Source organism: Dasypus novemcinctus, chromosome 27 (assembly GCF_030445035.2).
Source record: "Dasypus novemcinctus isolate mDasNov1 chromosome 27, mDasNov1.1.hap2, whole genome shotgun sequence".
NCBI classification, from domain to species: domain Eukaryota; kingdom Metazoa; phylum Chordata; class Mammalia; order Cingulata; family Dasypodidae; genus Dasypus; species Dasypus novemcinctus.
The window spans coordinates 9,891,681-9,911,647 of record NC_080699.1 but is presented as its reverse complement, the minus strand read 5'-3'; the positions used below and the strand labels follow the sequence as shown (position 1 = coordinate 9,911,647).

Below are 19,967 nucleotides of genomic sequence, written 5' to 3'. Positions count from 1 at the left end.
AAGCAAATATTTATTCAAAACATTTATTGGGTACCTGCTTTGACTAATACTATTATCTAGAAATTTCTTATCTTATTGAAGCTTCAAAAAGAAAACAGAAATGTCAAGTAACATGGAGAGGTGGAATATGATTCAATTTTAAAGTGAATGATACAGACGAGGCCTGACATCAACTTCCTTGTCTGTCCTTTTGGACTTGTGTCAGATATTGTTAACTACTCACATTTTCTCCCATTAAGCATCAAAATTCAGAATCTTTCTTCAGAATGCACAGCAAGAAGACATCATCAATTAATCTGAGTTTATCTACAGGGTAAACCTATTTGCCATCTCTGGCAAGACCAGTTGCAAAGAAGATCACTTACTGAAATATATTCTCCTGGAATCTTAGCACTTTTTCTTCCCCTGTAGTCATCAAGTTTTCATCTGTAAATCCTCTGCCCCTATACACATCTCTCCAAGCACCATTGCAATGATTTATAGTAAAATAACAATGAGATGCCATTCAGTGTCTAGACAGTTCATGCTACCAATTAGAAAATAAAAAGGCAAGTTAAGATTTGTACTTCAGTGTGTGGGAAGCAAGTAAAACATTGCAGTAATCAATATAACTCTTAACCACTTTCCAGGTCTCCTTCACCTCTAGGCACCTGCGCTGTTGGAAGTTAGGTCAGGTGAAGTGGTTTGCTTTGGCCAGTAAAATGATGAACAGAAGCTTTTTAAAACCAGTGGATAGTTCTTCATCTCCTGCTTTCTCCCTGCCATGATTGTTTATATTATGATGATGAAACCTTATTAACTTGGGTCCCAGAGTGAGGAAACATGGAGTAGATCCCCACTACCCAAACTAGACATGTAGCGTGAGCAAGAATGAATCCTTGTTACTAACACCTCAGAGATTAAGGCTACCATACTTTCTAATACTGCCTTCCTAATACTGCCCCTCTGTATATGTGTGTGTACATAATACAAGAGAACAATCCATGGAGGAGGCTCACCGGGCCTGGTAGCAATATTTAAAGAGATCTTTTAGCATGAGATTGGACAAGGAGACAAAAGGCTTGTTTTACTCTAAAACACCCTCCATTTTAAGTAGTCGCTTTTGTGGAGAAAAAAATCATCTTCATTAAAAGCACACGAAACTCTTTTTAATGAAGTGATAATGGCATACATTTATCCATGAAAGTATAACCTCTTTTATTTCATTATCCAAGTCTATTTTACATTTAGTCTCAAAAGCCTTTTAAATCACATCAGTCCTTGAGTATCGATACATAGCTTCAGGGTTATATGTCCTTTTTCATAAGCAGTATGCGTTATCTTGATTTACTTAGTTTAGCACTTTTAGGGCTCAGAAGAATTTTAAAGACTATTGAGGACTACTGGGAATTCATCTGCTTGTCCTATTTGATTAATTATCATATCATATTTGGCTTATATGAGTTACAGATCACTAGATGTTAGACAATTCTCTTGAAAGTCACCAAAAGCACTTAATAGACATATAGCTTTAACAATGTGTAAATTATTTGCATTAATCTCTTCTACTTCTGACAATTCTTTGACCTACTTTGAGATAGTTGGCAATTTCTGTTACTTTTAGTTTTAGTATTTGGGGGTTGCAGGAAATTTGTTTCTTTGGTCCTTAATGACAAATCAGAATAGTTTTGTTTATATGTGCATATATAGCTCCCCAAATTTCATCCCATTCTGCACTTGATTATTTCTTTACAAGAGAATATGGATATGATATCTTCTCTCCACCTTTTAGTATATTTACATTTTTACCTCTTTTTCTGCACTTATATGTGCACAAAGAAAACCTTTTTTATTTTATTGCTTAATTATAGTGTAATCTTTATAAAGATATTTTAAGTGACAACCAGTTATTCAAGTATGTTGTAATTCATCTATATATGGTATTACTGAAGGAAATGCCTGAGGTTGAAATCACGAATGTCCTAAGAATGACTGCATCTGCACACGCAAAAGTTATGACAACTAAGTCCCAACATGCTCCTCTGCCTAACAACTGAACAGTTGTTTTTAATAGGAATCACAAGATATTATGACTATAAAATAGTAAAACAAAAAATGTTTTGCATTAAGTGAAATTTGGAGTTGAAATTGAATGAATCCATAAGTAGATGTAGACATATAATCTAATACACCTTTAATTCCAGAATAATGTGTGTGTGTATATAGATATATAATGTGTTCATAAATAGTATGTGATACGTAACTGACATGCATATTTAATATGTACTGGATCATGTTTCACCAGTGAAGGTAATATTTTGCATTCTAGGACACTTTTCTGTACTATGATTTTTTTGTTTATTTTATTTTATTTGTTTCTCTCCCCTTCCCCCCCCCCCCCCCCCCGCCAGTTATCTGTTCTCTGTGTCCATTTGCTGTTTTTTTTTTTCTTTGTCCGCTTCTGTTGTCATCAGCTGCATGGGCATCTGTGTTTCTTTTTGTTGCGTCATCTTGTTGTGTTACCTCTCTGTGTGTGCGGCGCCATTCTTGGGCAGACTGTACTTTCTTTCGTGCTGGGCGGCTCTCCTTACAGGGCACACTCCTTGCGCGTGGGGTTCCCCTGTGCGGGCGACACCCCTGCATGGCAGGGCACTCCTTATGCACATCAGCACTGCGCGTGGGCCAGCTCCACACGGGTCAAGGAGGCCCGGGGTTTGAACCACGGACCTCCCATGTGGTAGACGGACGCCCTAACCACTGGGCCAAGTCTGCTTCCCCCTCTCTACTATATTTTATTTGTTTTATTTGTTGAGTGCAGAGATTATTTGGTGGTAACAGTAATACACTTGGCAATGCACAGACTGCAGACCTGGCTCTTGGTTACTGCACTGAGCCCGCTGTTCTCAATTAGATGGTTGTGTCTGGTGAGGAGCTGGGGATCTACCCAGCCCCCCGATTTCACATATTGCTCAGCAGATCTGAGAGTGCCCCCCACATAGCCCAACACACTCTACTACGTTCATTTCCATATTTTTCTTCTTTCCTTTCTTGGTCACAGCTTTTTGAAGTGTAGGTTATTTAACTACCATTAGGTAATAGCTACTTGAAGATGGCAGTCTACCTGGAAGAGGGACAGAAAAGGAGGTAGTCCTTTCTGAGTTGATTTCTGAGCCGTAAGGCAAGCAGGACCATTTTGAAGGAACTCTCCAGAAAACGGAATCATTTAGTATTCACACTAAGTATGTTCCTACAAATTAAATTTCATAGAATCAGAATATGTGGGGCATTTTAAAACTTTTCTCTGGATAAAACTGCCTTTTTTCATATAATAAAGTTTATTTTTAAAGGAATTTTTGACTACAGAAAAGTTATGTAAAAAGTGTAGGGGATTCTTATAAGTGAACCCCCTCTGCCTCCCACATTTTCCACTGTTAATTACATTTTACATCAGTGTGGTACGTTTGTTACGACTGATGAACAAATAGTGAAGCACTGCTACTAACCTGGGTCCAAAGTTTACATTACGGTTTACACTTTGTGCTGTGCGGTTTTATAGGTTTTGACAAGTTGTATAATGGCCTGTATCTGTTATTGCAAGACTGCGCAGGACAAATCCAGTGCCCTACAAAATGCCTTAGTTTCCACCAAGTCTTCCCTCTCCCTCCCCTCAGAACTCAGGTAACCACTCTCTTTATTTATTTATTTATTTATTTTTGGTTCAACACTTTTTTTTTTCCCAAATTCTACTCAATTTATTCATTTTTTAAAAAAGATATTACATTAAAAAAATATGAGGTCCCCATTCGCCCCCACCGCCCCCACCCCACAATAACACTCTCCCCCATCATCATGTCACATCCATTGCGTCTGGTGAGTACATCTCCGGGCATCGCTGCACCCCATGTCCCGTGTTCCACACCATAGCCCACACTTTCCTCTTTTTATATCAGTGTCATGTGTTCTTCTATTGCTGCAATCCTAAAGTCCGCTCTGGCCCGTGATTGCACCCCCCTTGTTCACTCCTCACTTCCGAGGCTTTGGGGATGATGTTGCCCTCCCTGCATCAGATTAGGAAGGGGCTTGGATCTTAAGGGGCTGGTGGAAGGAACCGTTTTGCTTGCAGTTGTACCTACCCTTTGTGAAACTGCCTTTTATTTGCTATCTTACTTCAAAATGCCTTTCCATTAAGAACTCTGAATGAGCATTATTTGCAGTAGGCATCCATCCATGTATTTATTTAACAGATCTCTTGTGTCTCCTTATCCCAACTTGGCAAGGCCAAGAGGTTACATTGGTGAACAAGATAGTCCTTTCCCTCCAGGAATTTAACATTCAGCAGTATGATTTTTTTTTCTTTCCCTATGGAAATTTCAAAGAAATTACACCTCTGAGTATCTTCCATTTTTTTCTTTTCTACATGACCAGTCTCAGAGATAAGCTGCTCTTAAAATTTCTATATTTAAATATTTATTTTAATTCTTCCATAATGTGTTCAGCACAAATTGATAGCTAAGTGACCAGTTATTTGCCTGGGACACATTTCCAGATTGATAAGAAATAAGGATTTTCTTATACAATATGTGCATTTGAACAACTTGATAAAATCATCCATTTGTGCTCTTATTTTGGATGAGGGCTAACAATGAGATAGCACCATTTTTAGATGGAAAAAGTATCTGACCATTTATCCCATTGAAGAATTTGGATTTCAGATTCCGTTGTCCCATCATTGCGTCACTCTTGACTCTTGGTCATGGTCAAACGGCTGACGGTACTCTCTACTTGAAAGCAAGTTGTTGAGTTGCCATGTCACTTTGGACCTATGAGGAATATTGCATGCTGTGTCATCCAGCAGATCATTCTTTTGACTTGCCCCAAATTCTTTAGCTCTGTATTGCTTTCATTCTGTGTTAAATAACAAAGTTAAATTTAAAAACAAAATTAAAATAACAATAATTCCTCCCTCTTTTTTATCAACTTATTTATATGATGGACTGAAAAATGGGTTCTTGTAATTTGCAAAGCACCCACAAAAATAAAGTGAGCTTATTGTGATTATTTGTAGCAGAAGTGGGACTATGTGCATTAAATACTGTCCAGCTACATTCTGGGTAAGCATTGCTTCTTTATATATTGTATGATCATGGAACATCCAGTTTACAAATGAAATTTTGGGATAAAACTTGCAAATGGGGAGTTTCCTGTGTTGATGACTCTGTCTTGAGCTTGCAGCTGCAGCATAGAGGTTTTGTTACTGTCAGCCATGCCACTGGCTCCCGCCGTCTTGTGGGAACGGGGACAGGTGGATATACCTTTACTATTCCACCCAATTCCGTGCATGTGAGGTGGCACAGCCTACAACTGGGGCATTGTTCATTCCTGTAGATTTACTGATCCAATATTTTAATGCTTGCTCCAGTAGCTCAGATTTGCCTTTGCTTGTTGTGTTGTCATAGATAATACTATGATCTAGGAAAAAGAAATAAAACTCTTGTCATTACTCATAGTTTCTCTCCTCCTTAGCATTACTACATGTGAGGAGGGACTGCTGAAAAAGTCTGTTTGTAGGGCCCAGGGATGACTTCTCCATGGATAGGAGAGACTAGATACGGGTGCAGCCCAGCTGGTTAGTGTCAAAGAAACCAGTGTAGGTGACCTCTTACCTTCAGTCACCTGTGTATAAGAGGAGGTTCCAAGATCAGAGACAGGAAAGTGAGTCCAAGACAAGAGTCCAGACGAAAACTGGAGTTGAGGTATGGAATCCAGGCAAGGACACAGAGGAAACAGTGAAGTTGAGAATAAGAAGCAAAACAGTACAAAGCATGAAGGGCAGTGGTCCTCGAACTTTAAGTTACACTAGAATCCCCTGGCAGGTTTGTTAAAACAGTAGCGCTGGACTCTACCTCCAGAGATTGGGAGCCAGTAGGTCTTAAGTGAGACCCAAAAATCTGCATTTCTAGCAGCTTCCTGGAGATGCTGATGCTGCTTGACTGAGGACCACACTTTAAGAACTACTGGTCTGGTGAATTCTGGAGATGCGTGAAAGAGCCTGCAGTGTCTTTTCAGGGGTTCTTGGGATAGCTGGGTAGCTGATCTGAGTTTATTTATAGGTTTGAGAACAGAATAGACAGAGATAACATTTGGGGTTTTTATTCCCATTTTTAATTGGCTTTATATAAAAGCTAAATGCAAAGCTCAGTTTATGGGAATGTGAGTTTCCTTCTGTATTAAAATGCAGAATAAGAATTTATATTCTTACTCTATAAACATATGGAGAAATTATTCCCTCTCTCTGAAAGGTGGCTTATTTCTAATTTTTGTGGCTTACCAAGTCGTACAGTGTCTGGTTATGATTACGTGTTCTGAAGGCTGACTGCTGATGGTCAAATCTTGATTCTGTCACTTGCTTTGTACCCTGAGGTCACAAGCTTCTTAGACTCTCTGAACCTCTTTGTAAAGTGGAGATATTACCAAATTGCACAGGGTTATTATGAGGATTAAAAGAAATAGTGTATTCAAACCATTTATTGGAGTACCTGGTACATAGTAATTGCTCCATAAATGTTAGCTATTATTAGAACATGAGAGAAAATGCCTTTGTTAAGGAATGTGACTCCACGTATCATACTTGGGTAGTTATCTTGGATTTAACCTTTTAGGTTGTTCTCATATTTATAATTCATTATAACTCTTCTGTTAAGAATAGATCTGAGTTGGCATGAAGTTATAAATTACATATCAACAAGATGATTCAAAAGTCAAAGTGGTTTATAGATAGCAAGAAATCTAAAATTGCCCCTAGTGTGTTTCAGACCAAGAAGGGAGATACCTTCTATGGCACAGTGGTTAAGAGTGACGACTCTGGAACTGGATCGGTTTGTGTTGACTCACCCTTCACTAGCTCTGTGACCTTGAGCAAGTTACTTGACCTCTCTGTGCCTCAGCATCTTCATGTGTCAAATGGTGTTAGGAATAATACTCATCTCGTCAAGTTGTTGTAGGCATACAAGCTCTCACGTACACACATCTGAGTGTACATAAAGCACTTGGACCCTGACAATGTAACATCCAAAGTGCTCATACAGTGCCTGGCACAAAGTAAGCATTATGGAAAAGCTTGCCATTGTTCATATTTAGTGTGTGCATACTCTTTCTGTATATGTATATTTTGGTAGTATTTGGCTTTTAAAGGAAAGTAAATCAGAAAACTTCATCTCTTTTGCCTCTGGTTCAATACAGTGCAACAGAGAGGTCCGTGGTAAATTGATAAAACTGGAAACAAGCTTAGCCCCAAACTGCATAAAAAGGAAAGCACCTTCCCCCCACCTCACCCCCACACATGTGGCCCCACAGTCTCCTTAAAAATGTAACTGGCATTTCATTTATAAACTGAGTTAGTACCTTAAGACAATCTCACTTTTAGTGATGATCCATAAGAAAAGAAGCGCCTTTCTGACTTCCAGAACTCTCTCAGTCTGCCATGGACTTGGTTATTGCTAAGTTCTATGTCTTCTCTCTGGCGCCAGGTCCCGGGTATTATAGCACTGGACGTTCTGACTGCTCCGTCCTGGCGTCGAGCCTCATGCACAGCACCTCTCTGGACCCCTGCCACCCCCACCCCAGCCATTCCTCCCCTGATGGCCCTGCATGCTCTTTCGTCATCTGCCCCTTCCCCGCCCATGCAAGCCAACCCCCAACTGCTGGCCCTTCTCAGAGGCTGATTTTCCAGGCTGCTGCTTCCCTCTCTAAGCTGAGCTCCCATATCTTTGGTTTGCCCAGCTCAAATCGAGCCCCTTATCCCCCAAAGCCTGGTGAAGATTTCCACTTGAATTCCTCATTACCACATCAAAACTAAACATTTCTCTAAAAGCGTTTCCCTCTATCAACATTACCACGCTCGGCCAGTCCTTGAGTTTAGCTACCCCTGACTCATCCCTTGTTTTCCTTTCGCAGTTACACATTCCTTTTGTGGATTTCCGCTCACGTGGCTTCCTGACACCTACCCTTCTGGGTTAGAACCTGACTGCCCTAGAATGCCTCCTGGGAGATGGGGCCACTGCAGGCCCCTCTGCCTCCAGTTCCAACTTCAGAGTACCAACAGGAAATCTTCCTGTGCATGAGCTTGTTCCCCTTCCAGAAATTTCCCATCCCCCAGCACCACCCCATAGCAAATGATGATGCTTCTGCCTGACTCTCAGTATTTCAATAGTTTGCCTTTAAAGCCTGTACCTCCCTGTACTAGTCAGCCAAAGGGATGCTGGTGCAAAATACCAGAAATCTGTTGGTGTTTATAAAGGGTATTTATTACGGGTAGATGCTTACAGTTACCAGGACATGCAGCGTAAGTTACTTCCCTCACCAAAGTCTGTTGCCATGTGTTGGAACGAGATGGCTGCTGATCTCCACAGGATTCAGCTTTCTTCTTTTTCCTCTTAAACCTCCAAGGTTCCAGCTTCTTCTAATCTCAGCTGTAGGCTGGGATAAGTCTCATCTCTCTCCCAGGGCTCATTCCTCTCTCTGGGCTCAGCTGCTCTGTTCTCTCCATAAGGTCAGCTATGGAAAAGCATACTCTCTCTTCCCCAGGCCTCTGCCATGTCTACAGAGCTGTATCTATTCCTCTGTGTTCTGTTCCTGTGTATTTACTTCCCAGGGCTCCAGCATCCAAAAACACCAACTAGCTCCTCTGCCATGTAGTTTTCTCTGTGAGTCCCTGTCTGCCAAGGGGGTGGGGACTCAACATCCTACTGATGTGGCCCAGTCAAAGCTGTAATTATAATTTTTTGTCTTTATTTATTTTTCTAATGTTACATTAAAAAAATATGAGGTCCCCATATAACCCCCACCCCTCTCACCCCTCTCACCCCACTCTTCCCCCATAACAGCCACCTCCTCCATCATCATGAGACATTCATTGCATTTGGTGAATACATCTCTGAGCACTGCTGCACCTCATGGTCAATGGTCCACATCATAGCCCACACTCTCCCACAGTCCACCCAGTGGGCCATGGGAGGACACACAATGTCCAGTAACTGTCCCTGCAGCACCACCCAGGACAACTCCAAGTCCCAAAAACTCCCCCACATCACATCTCTTCCTCCCACTCCCTACCCCCAGCAGCCACCATGGCCACTTTCTCCACACCAATGTCACATTTTCTTTGATTACTACTAATCACAATAGTTTATGAATAGAATATCAGTAAGTCCACTCTAATCCATACTCTATTCCTCCATCCTGTGGACCTTAGAATGGTTGTGTCCACTCCACATCTATATCAAGAGGGGGCTTAGATTCCACATGGATGCTGGATGCAATTCTCCTGCTTTCAGTTGTAGACACTCTTGGCTCCCTGGTGTGGTGGTTGACCTTCTTCACCTCCATGTTCGATGAGTGGGGTAAGTCCAATAAACCAGAGTATAGGAGTTGCACGTCTGTTGAGGCTCAGGGCCTGGCTATCACATGGTCAGTCCAGAGATTCAGGTCCCCTGGGTATACATTAAACCCCAGCACCCACTACAGTTCCAGTAAAAGTAACAGGAGAGACTTGTGCACAAAAATAACATCTGAGTTCAGCTCCATCACACAGAAACACAAACTCCAAAGTAGGGCCAACTGACAAGACACTGAACTCCATCTGCCATGACCATAGAAACTGTTGGTTTCTGTAACCCTCAGAAGAACCAATACCTGGGGTTGTATCTACTTTATCTATCTCTGGGACTCTGCTCAGGTGTGCATAAGGGCAACCCCTCTGATAACCTCCCAGCTCTTTTTGGAGACTCATAGCCATATAAATTCACTTGTCCTTTCCATTTCCCCCTTTTCTTCAGGTCAAAAAGCATTTTTAACTCCTGGTATTATATGTAGATTGAGATATTCTGCTGGTCCGAGTTGACCCTTTTATTCAAGGTCATTTTCTAGTTACATCATCAGCTGGTACTTGGTAGTAATCCTTCGGCACCAGGGAGGTTCATCCCCGGGAGTCATGTCCCATGCTGGGGGGAAGGCAATACATTTACATGCTGAGTTTGGCTTCGAGACTGGCCACATTTGAGCAACACTGAGACTCTCAGGAGGTAACTCTTAGGCACCCTGCAGCTCTAGGCCTTGTTCTTATTTCAGGTGCACAGGCTCACAAACATAGTCATTAGTTTCAAGGGCTCATTGTTGGACCGTCCTTGTTTTTTGGTCTGTGTCTCTTTTTGTTGTATCAGTTTGCTGTGTGTGTGGTGGCACTCCCGGACAGGCTGCACTTTTCTCGCGTGGGGCAGCTGTCCTTGCGGGACGCACTCCTTGCACATGGGGCTCTCCTCGGCAGGGGACACCCCTGCATGGCATGGCACTCCTTGCATGTATCAGCATTGCACATGGGCCAGCTCACCACATGAATCAGGAGGCCCTGATTTGAACCCTGGACCTCCCATATGGTAGGCGGATGCTCTATCAGTTGAGCCAAATCTGCTTCCCTGAATTGGATATTTTAAATTTTAGTAGTTATGTATTTATATTTGTGGTTACCTTCTATTTATGACAAATGGTATCTAGTTTCCATTTTCAATATTGATATAAATGTATTTGCTTTTGATGAAAATTGTTCATTTAAAGAAAAATATTAAGTAAATTGTATTAGAGGTAAGAAAATATGGCAAAAATTGTGAAAGTAGAATTGTTATAAATAATTCAGTACAATATGATTAGAGTTTGTGCCTCATAAATAGACTGAATGATGTCATATCCATCTCCCTAATAAATTGACTGAATGATAAATCATGTCCATTGCCCCAGAAAATAGCTACTTATGATAAAACTAGCAGACAAGTAATTTTACAGCCACACCTGTATTCAGTATAAGGTCAAGGGAAGAGAACAAGAAAGAATCAGCCAGCCAAGATTTTTTTTGGCACCAAGGAGGTTGTTTTGTTGCCATGCTTGCTGCAGGTTCCTGTTCTAAGAACAGACATCAGCTCTTTCCGCTCCCCATTGCTCTGCCTCAGGACTCTTGCTCCTCCACAAATTCTACCTGGGCAAGATGCAACATGTTAAATACTGAATGATTCGAGAAAATGTTTGAATTCCCATGTGTAACTAATACATTTGTACGGGAGAGAGAGCCTTTTGCATTTCCCATGCAGATTCCTCCTTCATTCTCCCTCTTTTATTTTGAAGCTTTAACAGCACCTCTTAGCAGCTCTAATTTTCCAGTGGTTTCCACCAGCAAGTTAAGCCTCCCTGGCCAAGTGCAGTGAATTATTGGCCTGGGAGTAAACAATCTGGGCAGACCCAAATAGGATGCAGCTGGAGGTCTGCTTATTAGGGAAGCCTCAACAGCCAACACCTGAAACGCAAAGAACTCGGACCCTTAGGTGATAGGAAAAATGGCCCATGGAGAATGGAATAAGAATTGGGCCTATTTTAAGTCACAGAACTGAAGGGAAAGAAATTATGTTTTTCAGTGGTAGAGAAACCCACTAGATAATGTCATTTAAATAAAAGGACTGTAAGCACAGTTCAGTTATTTTCATTTGTTATCCATTCACTTATCCATCCATGGAATAATATTTATTGAGCATCTCTGATGCTAGCCACCGGAGGTATACCAGTACCACGGTGTAAAAAAATTGTTTATTTATATAAAACATGGAAAAGAAGGATGAACTGTTTGAAATTATTTGCTTATTTTCATTCCAATCTTAAATGAACCTGGAATCTGAGATAATCGTTAAGTTTTGGTGGTCGAGAATGATGAGAGAGCTCCCAAGACAAGAATTATTAGGCATTAGACCACATTTGTGAAGAAATGTTTGTTGTTTAACCAGAAGGCTACCATTTGGCCTTATGTTTTTAAGCAAAGTGAAGAAGTACTTTGAAATGTGATGTATCATAAACTGTTCTTTTTTTGCTTTCCTGTAATTGGAGCAACATACTAATTTCTACAAGTTGTGACTACTAACAGAGAGCAATCACCTCACAGACTTGTACCGGAGAGACGAGACCATCCGGGTGACAGGAAATGGCCACGTCCAGAGCCCTCGCTTCCCGAACAGTTACCCCAGGAACTTGCTTCTGACATGGAGGCTCCATTCACCGGAGAAGACAAGGATACAACTGGCATTTGACAATAAGTTTGGATTGGAGGAAGCAGAAAATGATATCTGTAGGTAAGTGGGGACAAAATCCAATCCAGCCTCAGGGTACTCTCTCAGGGTGTAAAACAGTTGATTTAACACATTACATCAAACTTCCTTTGGGGACCTTGTAGACCCACCCAAGATGTGACACTTCTTTTTCCAAGAGCCTCTATGTCAGTCCTGGCATCCTAAATTAATTGCAGCAGAGGCTGCACCTGCAGATGGCCGCACAACCTACCATGACTAGAGAAACTCACTTCCGTGAATGAACCTGCTGCATGGCTTCCAAAGGTGAGCCCGACATCCCGGGTCACCTCCAGTCATGATACGTGTCTCCGGCCGATGCCTGCCACGGCCTTAGGGAGTGTACACCCGGCTCACCCCCAGGAGGAGCCAGGCCTTTGTGACCACCACACAGTCCTGATTGACTCCAGCACTGGGACTGTGCGTGAGGCCTGACCGTGTCAGGGCCTTTCCCCCAGGCATGGTTTTCTAGCCTCAGACAAGCTTGGAAAGAAGAGAATATAACTCCTGTGCTTGTGGGCTCCTTCCATGATCTGTTTCCACATGGTTTCTGGGTCAGCAGCAGAAGATGAAAGCTGCGTCTGATCATCTTCTCCCTTTATAGCATAGTTATCAGAGAAAACTCACTGAGGCTGTTGTTCTTTGAATTGCCAGCTCACAGCATCGTGTTCTCTTAATTAGCATGTATAAGACTTGGGGGGAGGGAGGGTTTCCTTTTTGTACTTTGCTGCACATACTTGTTCTGCATTGCCAATGAACTTCTGAACTGCTGAATCCTTTTTAGCAGGTTTATTTTCCTTTGAATAATACAAAGAGGGTGCCTTAAACTTAACTGTCCTTTGTTGCATGTGTATTATGCTGACAACATTTATTATAATGCTTTCTTTTCCCCCTAAAAATAACAACAGCGACTATTACTTTCTAGGACCATAGGGGGTGATGAATGCCAGAAAGCAAAGATAAACGCATGCAGGAAGAGCTAGTTAATTTTTACAAAGAGAATAAACTAGAACTGGTCTTGTGTCTTTTCAACCTTGAAAGGTAGAACTAATTTTCTGTGTTGGAAAAACTGAACATGGCAGAACTCTATTAAAAGACTGTTTAGGTGGCAACAGGAAAGGAGAGCCTGGTGTCCCTTAGTGAGTGGGGGCTGTGATCCCCGTGGAGAGCTCTTTTACCATCCTGGCCTTGGAAATAGGAGAGGAAGAATTAGGGTGGTTTCCATTCTAGACACTGCATCAAATTCAGATGTTCTCCAGAAGTTTTAGAGGAAGGCAGAGGAGCAAGTGGTGGAAGAGGGAAGGGGAGAAAGGGCAGGATGACTTGCTTTAGAACCCTCACTGAGAAACAAAATGGTACACTCTTAACCTGAGATCCTGAGATAAAATCCCACTGATTTTTTAATTAAAAAAAATGACCTATTATGTTGTTAACACAGTTTCAGGTGTACTCATGCTTTGCACAGTAAATATGATTTACTCATATTGTATATAAAATGAAATGTAATTGATTTCCTACCATCTGTTCTGAAGCCTCCTTGATATTTACATTGTAATAGTTTATTGCTTGAGGAATGATTATTTGTTAGTCCTTTTCACCTTCCAAGCACCTTAGGAGCATTCAGTAATTAATTTACATCGCACCCAAGAGGTATCCAGCTGGTAACATTATGTAAACCTTATTTTGTCCATAAGGAAACTGAGGCAAAAGACCAGAGTGCCTCATAAATCACTGTCAAGGAAATTTAGCCACAATAGCACTGTCTTACACTTCCTCCTTAGATGACCTTGGCCAATCCACCAAGAGATCTGAGGTACTTAATGTAAAACCAGTGAGACTGTATTGGTGCTTCTTCCTGCTCAAAGGTGACGTGGTCCCATGCTGACTCTTTTCAGTGAGACGGAACAAGGCTTCTGCCACTGTGTGTCCTCAGTAGCCATCATTTCCACTGCGGCTTTAGCATCTGAAGTTATTTTGTGGGAGGTAGAGTGGAAAGGAGCTGACACCCAGGGCCAGCACTGAAAGGGAAACTGTTCAGCTTATTGAGGAACTGGTTGTAAGATATTGCATGTTTTGAAATGGAAAAAAATGGCCCCTGGAAGATGTGAATTCTGTTCTACTATGTGATGGAAAGGTGGGGTTTAAGGGAGTGACGTCAGGGCTCAAAGGATATGTGGAATATCTAAAGATGGCTTCTGTGTCTCCCAGTACCTTGGGATTCTGTGCCTCTTTGACCCCTGTTGAAGGTGAACCCTGTGGTCTTGAGCCCATTCACATCCTATTTTAACCCTGCCAAGATATTTCTAATATTGGTTACTACATATCACCTCCCAAAGTTATATGCCTTCCATCATGATATATGTCATGGTTTATGATGTGATTCTTCCAAAGAAACAGTTTCCCAGATGATAAAATAGCCAATCATGTCCATATCTATTTATTTTCTGTAATGAAGATGCTCATTCTATAAGATATTTGCATATAGATTTGGATATAGAGATTATTTCCTTTCTTAATGGAGTACTGAATGTGATAAATCAGTTATTCCAAAGTGGGCATTTGTTTGTAAGACTTTATATAGCAAATACTTGGGCATATAACTAGATCAACATCTCCTAAAATATGCCAACAGTTAATTTTTGCCAGGAAAAAAATCAGGAGTTAGCCCATTTCAGTTATTGATGATTTGGGAATAGTAGTGGGTAAATGTCTATAAGGTTTCTCTTAGAATAGATTGTTGAATTTGGAATTCAGAAAACCTAGTCCAAAACCTAGCTTTCCTTTTCACATTTCTGTAGGTTATAATTTCCACATCAGATGGTAGGGCATAAGAAATCATATATGTTAGTTTTAACTTCTCAGAAAAATATAAATTTTAAAGTCTACTTCATCAAAGCATGTTGATTTATGTTGAATTGATCCTAGGTATGACTTTGTGGAAGTTGAAGATATATCTGAAACCAGTACTGTTATTAGAGGACGATGGTGTGGACATAAGGAAGTTCCTCCAAGAATAACATCAAGAACAAACCAAATTAAAATAACATTCAAATCTGATGACTACATTGTGGCTAAACCTGGATTCAAGATTTATTATTCTTCTGTGGTAAGTAGATTAGCCATCCCATGATTAAAAGCAGACACTGGTTTCATGAAGTATGGAGATCATTTTCTATGATTAAATACAACGGTGTAAGAGTAAATGAACTTTATTAATTCCTTATGGCATGGATTGTTCCTACTTTATGGCCTAAATATTTAAGTCTTCTTTAGTAAGGAATACCATTTTGGATTCATTAAGTCAACTCTTGGTCCAACACATTTTGAGAGAAAGCTTCTAGTAAAGCAAAACCAAGTTACCTTTGATTCAACTTGAAGGTATGTGGGAATTTTAAAAAGTAATGGTTTGAGAACATTTCTTTGATGATTTTTAAAGTTAAAATAATAATTCTTTGATTTGAAAAGCCATCTATGGAATTCCAATTGCAGAAAAGAGACCTGAGAATTTTAGTTTAAATTGTGACTCTAGAAGGGTCCGTGTTACAGTCATAGAGCCTCGGGCTTGGCAAGCATATTAAAGACCTCACGGTCCAACTCAGGACCCAGAGTATGAATCCTGTGTATTGTCCCCTAGCTTATTTGTGATTTCACCATTCCTTAAACACCTCGGAAGCCATTTCCATCATTAGACCGTTAGACAAATACCAACCTCATGTGGAACCAAAATCTACCTTGTAGTAAAGTCTGGTTGTTGGTTCACATGCAGACATGTATCTGCTTTCCTTGTTCATTCATTAATAAAGCAGTATTAAGTTCCTTCTCTTTGTCAGACACTCTAATAGATGCAGCATATAAAAAGACTACATGGTATTTCTGCCTCACAGAGCTTATGCACGGGTGGAGATGAAAAACAATCAGAAGGCAATAGCCACGGAGAATGATGGCTGATAAGACAGTAGAAGTACTGGGTACCATAGGTTAAGCCTGTGGAAGCAAAGGGATTAACTTTGCCTGTAAATTATCTTAAATACCCTCAAGCTTCAACTCTTCATGGGGTACTGCTTTTTTTACTGCTGGAAAATTTCACCCTTAATAGTCTATATTTCTTTTCAAAATATCAATACCGAAAGAGAACATGAGGCTATAAATGGTGGCAATTTAATTTTTTAAAAATTTTTCTTCATATGAATCAAGTTTAGAATAGGAAAAATCCCCCCTTTTTATCTAATTTATTTTTTGCATTGTGGTGTGGTGAGTTATTAAACACTAAGTGAATTCTGCATCAGAACATTGTAAATGAAAAAGTGGCATCAGTGACATTGGTTCCAGTTTTAATTGAAGAATAACCCATCAAGCATGATTACATTATTGCGAACTCATGCAATGCTGATCAGCTTTAAAATGAAAAGCATGAGCCTTCAGGTTCTACATTTCTTCATCTTTAAAGTGTTCAGTGATGCATCTCTTCACAATTGTTCATGGATGAAGTAGGTTTGGCATGTTGGAATGGAGATGAATAGGCTTAGCAAAGGACCATTTTTGCACCCTTAAAAGAGCCGACATTATTGCTGATATATATACTTTCTGTGACACTTTGGTTATGACTAAGTCGAATGGCCCATAATTCAGATTCACCCTCACACTAGCACAATGTCTTTAAGGTAAAAAAGCTCTTTTTGTAGAAGACAAGTGTGGGTTCAGAGAGAAAGGGGTAAAGGACTACTCCTGTTGGAGGTGATTTAGATTAGGGTGTAGGCTCCTCACTTTTCTCCTAGCCAGTGTTCAGTGGGTCGTTGGGCAGCTTCTATCATTTGGAACGTAGACTCTTGGACATCATTATGCTCACCCACTCCCTCATTCACCTCCACCCAGTACATTCAATTGTCTTTCTTATAGATGATGATATTTATAACAGTTTTAATTTTTTTGAGTAACCCCTACCAGCATCTTGGTCCACATTCATTGAGAATAGCCCAGGCCCCCCTCTCCCACCTCACATTCGCTTCTAGGATTAAACATGGTCAACTAAAGCCACCTTGCTCCTGTGGCTAAATTCCGAGAAGTAGAAAGCGCTTACATTAACTTGAGGTCTGTAGAGATGCCACAGATCAGGGTGTGTGTGCCTTTTAAGGAAACTGTCCTCCATTTAATTCTTGCTTCACAGGGATAGAAGATCACATATTGGAAGGTTGCTTTATTCATGTTTAATTTTTGCTTGGGGAGACTTTAGAGCAGGGCTTACATTTTCAAATGCTACGAGGGATTGAGTTTGTTCACACAAAGTGGGCCAGGTAGAAGTTAATAGGGAAGCAGAGGGGTTTAAACCCTTTTTGAGAGTATTTAAGTTATGATCTTTAAAATGCAATGCAGGCTCTCAAAACATCTAGGGGCTCAGTAGACATGTAGGGGCTGTTTTACAACCCCTGCTTCAAGGAATTGTAGGTACTAGGGAAACTGGGCCTTAGAGTAGTTCCCGAGGAGTCCAAATGCTCTTGAGAAATGGCAAGTAACTTCTTTTCACCTCCATGGAAGTCTGTAACCTCTGGGGCTCTCCAGTATCAAGGATTTCCCCTGAAGCTGTGTGTAGTAGGTGCCCAGCACCCCAAGAGCCCACTCCACTAAAATTAAATCTGTGATTTGTGTCAGGCTCATTCCTTTTCTGGAATAAAATAACCCAGAGTGTATTTTCATTCCATTTTTCATTCCAACAAAATGTGGGAAATAATGGTTAACACACACACAAAAATCACATATTTTTGGTTGGGAATGATTCTAATATTACAGTTTTAATTTTCTTGGAATTCAAGCCTATACCTCTTTTACCACCTTGATCACAGTCTCCTCTCAGTGCAAGGCAGAAGAGCCTCATGGTTAGGGCCAGAACTTCATGGTGAAGCAAACTCTGGATTGAGTCAGGTTTCACCAGTTAATAATGATGCAATATTGAACAAATTTCTTACCCTTTGGTTTTCACGTCTGTAAAATGGTGATACTAGTTTGCGTTGGCATGAGATTTTTAAAGGTAATGCTTAGTAAATGTTCACATCTGACGGTGATAATGACCGTGTGTTTTACCATCACTAATTAAGGAGTTCATGAACCCCCTGAATCTCATCCATGCTGTCTTATGAACACAGAGAAGCAGTTAAGACCCCCACAAATTGCTTCCCCATGGTATCCAGCTTCTGAAACGTTTTCTTCTCTGTTGACTAGTCCTTTTTAACACAGCCTTGTTTGAAATTGTATTTACCTTTGTAATTAGTTTTCCTCATAAATCTGAGCAGATGACTCCCCAAGTGCTGAGCAAACACATTTTCTGCTTTGAGAGGTTTGCTGTTTAGTGACACTTGTGCAGCCTGAATTCCAGCTCATCTAGAGTTCAAGGATATAGACAGCCACAAGGAAAGTTTTATCCTCATATTGAACCAAAACAACCTTTCTGATATATGATCTTCTTTCCCTGTGAAGCAAGAATCATATGAAGACAGTTTCCTCAAAAGCCACACACCCAGATCTGTGGCATCAGATAAATGGAGATGAGTTCCTCGAGGGCAGGTGTATTAGTCAGCCAAAGGGATGCTGATGCGAAGTACCAGAACTCTGTTGGCTTTTACAAAGGTCATTTATTTGGGGTAGAATCTTACAGTTACCAGCCCATAAGGAGTAAATTACTTCCCTCACCAAAGTCTATTGCTATGTGTTGGAGCAAGATGCCTGACGGTCTCTGCAAGGGCCCAGCCTTCCTCTTCCTCTGTAGTCCCAGCTTCTTCTCTTCTCAGCTGTAGGCTGCCATAAAGTTCGTCTCTCTCCTGGGGCTCCTTTCTTCCCAGACTCAACTGCTCTGGTCTCTCCACAAGGTCAGCTGTAGACTATCAGGCTCTCTCTCTTCCTGGGGCCTCTGCTGTATCTATAGAGCTGTCTCTATTCCTGTGTTCTTCTGTATATTTACTTCCTGGAGTTCCAGCTTCAAAATTCAAACTCTTTCTGCTGTGTAGTTTTCTCTGTGAGTCCCCCCCACTGAGTGGGGTTGGGGGTCTCGACATCCTCCTGACATGGCCAAATCAAAACCTTAATCATAATTTAGTCAAGTAAAAGTGAAACCTCTGAATCTAATACAATCTAATATGCCCAGAGGAACAGACCAGTTTACAAACACAATCCAGTATCTCTTTTTGGAATTCATAAACAATGCCAAACAGTTATAGCAGGGTATCGTATTCCTATGTGTATTCTACACGGTGCATTATACATGGCTAGACTGTGTGTTTGTTAAATTGACTCTTTCCTGAGAAAACGTATGCATAAAAAAGAACTGCCTAGTTCCTTCTCTTGCTTTTCTGCTCAGCCTTCTTTTCTAATTTCACTCCATTGTGGAGAATAGATGCCTTCAAAGGATGGGATTATCAGACACTTGATATTAAGATGTGATTATCTAAATATATTAGAATCTCCCACTTCAAATCCTGTTTGGAAATGAGTGAATGGAGGAATGGATGATTAGGAATCTTTTCTTGAAGACTTCTACAGAGGTTATTGGAAAGGTCTCCACTACAAGGCTCCCAGTGGGTGGTGTCCAGAGACCTGGACTGGCCTAAGTGTGGACTTCAGCTCTGCTGCTAACTGGCCCAAACCTCAGTTCTTTCCTCTGTGAAATGGTGATAATTGTGCCTTTCTTTAGGTGAAAAGGATAAAATTAGGTAATTTTTGTAACATTCTGCCTAATTACTCAAGTATCTGTTGCTATCATTCTTTTCAGTACAACTGATGTTATTGGCATATCAAGTGACAAAATGGCAAATGAGTCTGTCAGTCTTATAAAAGCAGCCCAGCTAT

The 19,967-nt window shown here is 40.8% G+C and overlaps 1 protein-coding gene across 2 annotated transcripts in view; it reads left to right on the top strand.

Moving 5' to 3' along the window:
• Positions 1 to 19,967, top strand: part of PDGFD (platelet derived growth factor D) — a 232,980-nt gene that overhangs the window by 145,251 nt on the left and 67,762 nt on the right. The window contains exons 2-3 of one of the 2 annotated variants that reach the window (XM_004453274.5): positions 11,936 to 12,140; positions 15,060 to 15,240. In XM_004453274.5, coding sequence (XP_004453331.1) covers positions 11,936 to 12,140; positions 15,060 to 15,240 — 386 coding nt within the window. The remainder of the gene's footprint in view (positions 1 to 11,935; positions 12,141 to 15,059; positions 15,241 to 19,967) is intronic. The other variant, XM_004453275.5, reaches the window with a different exon arrangement.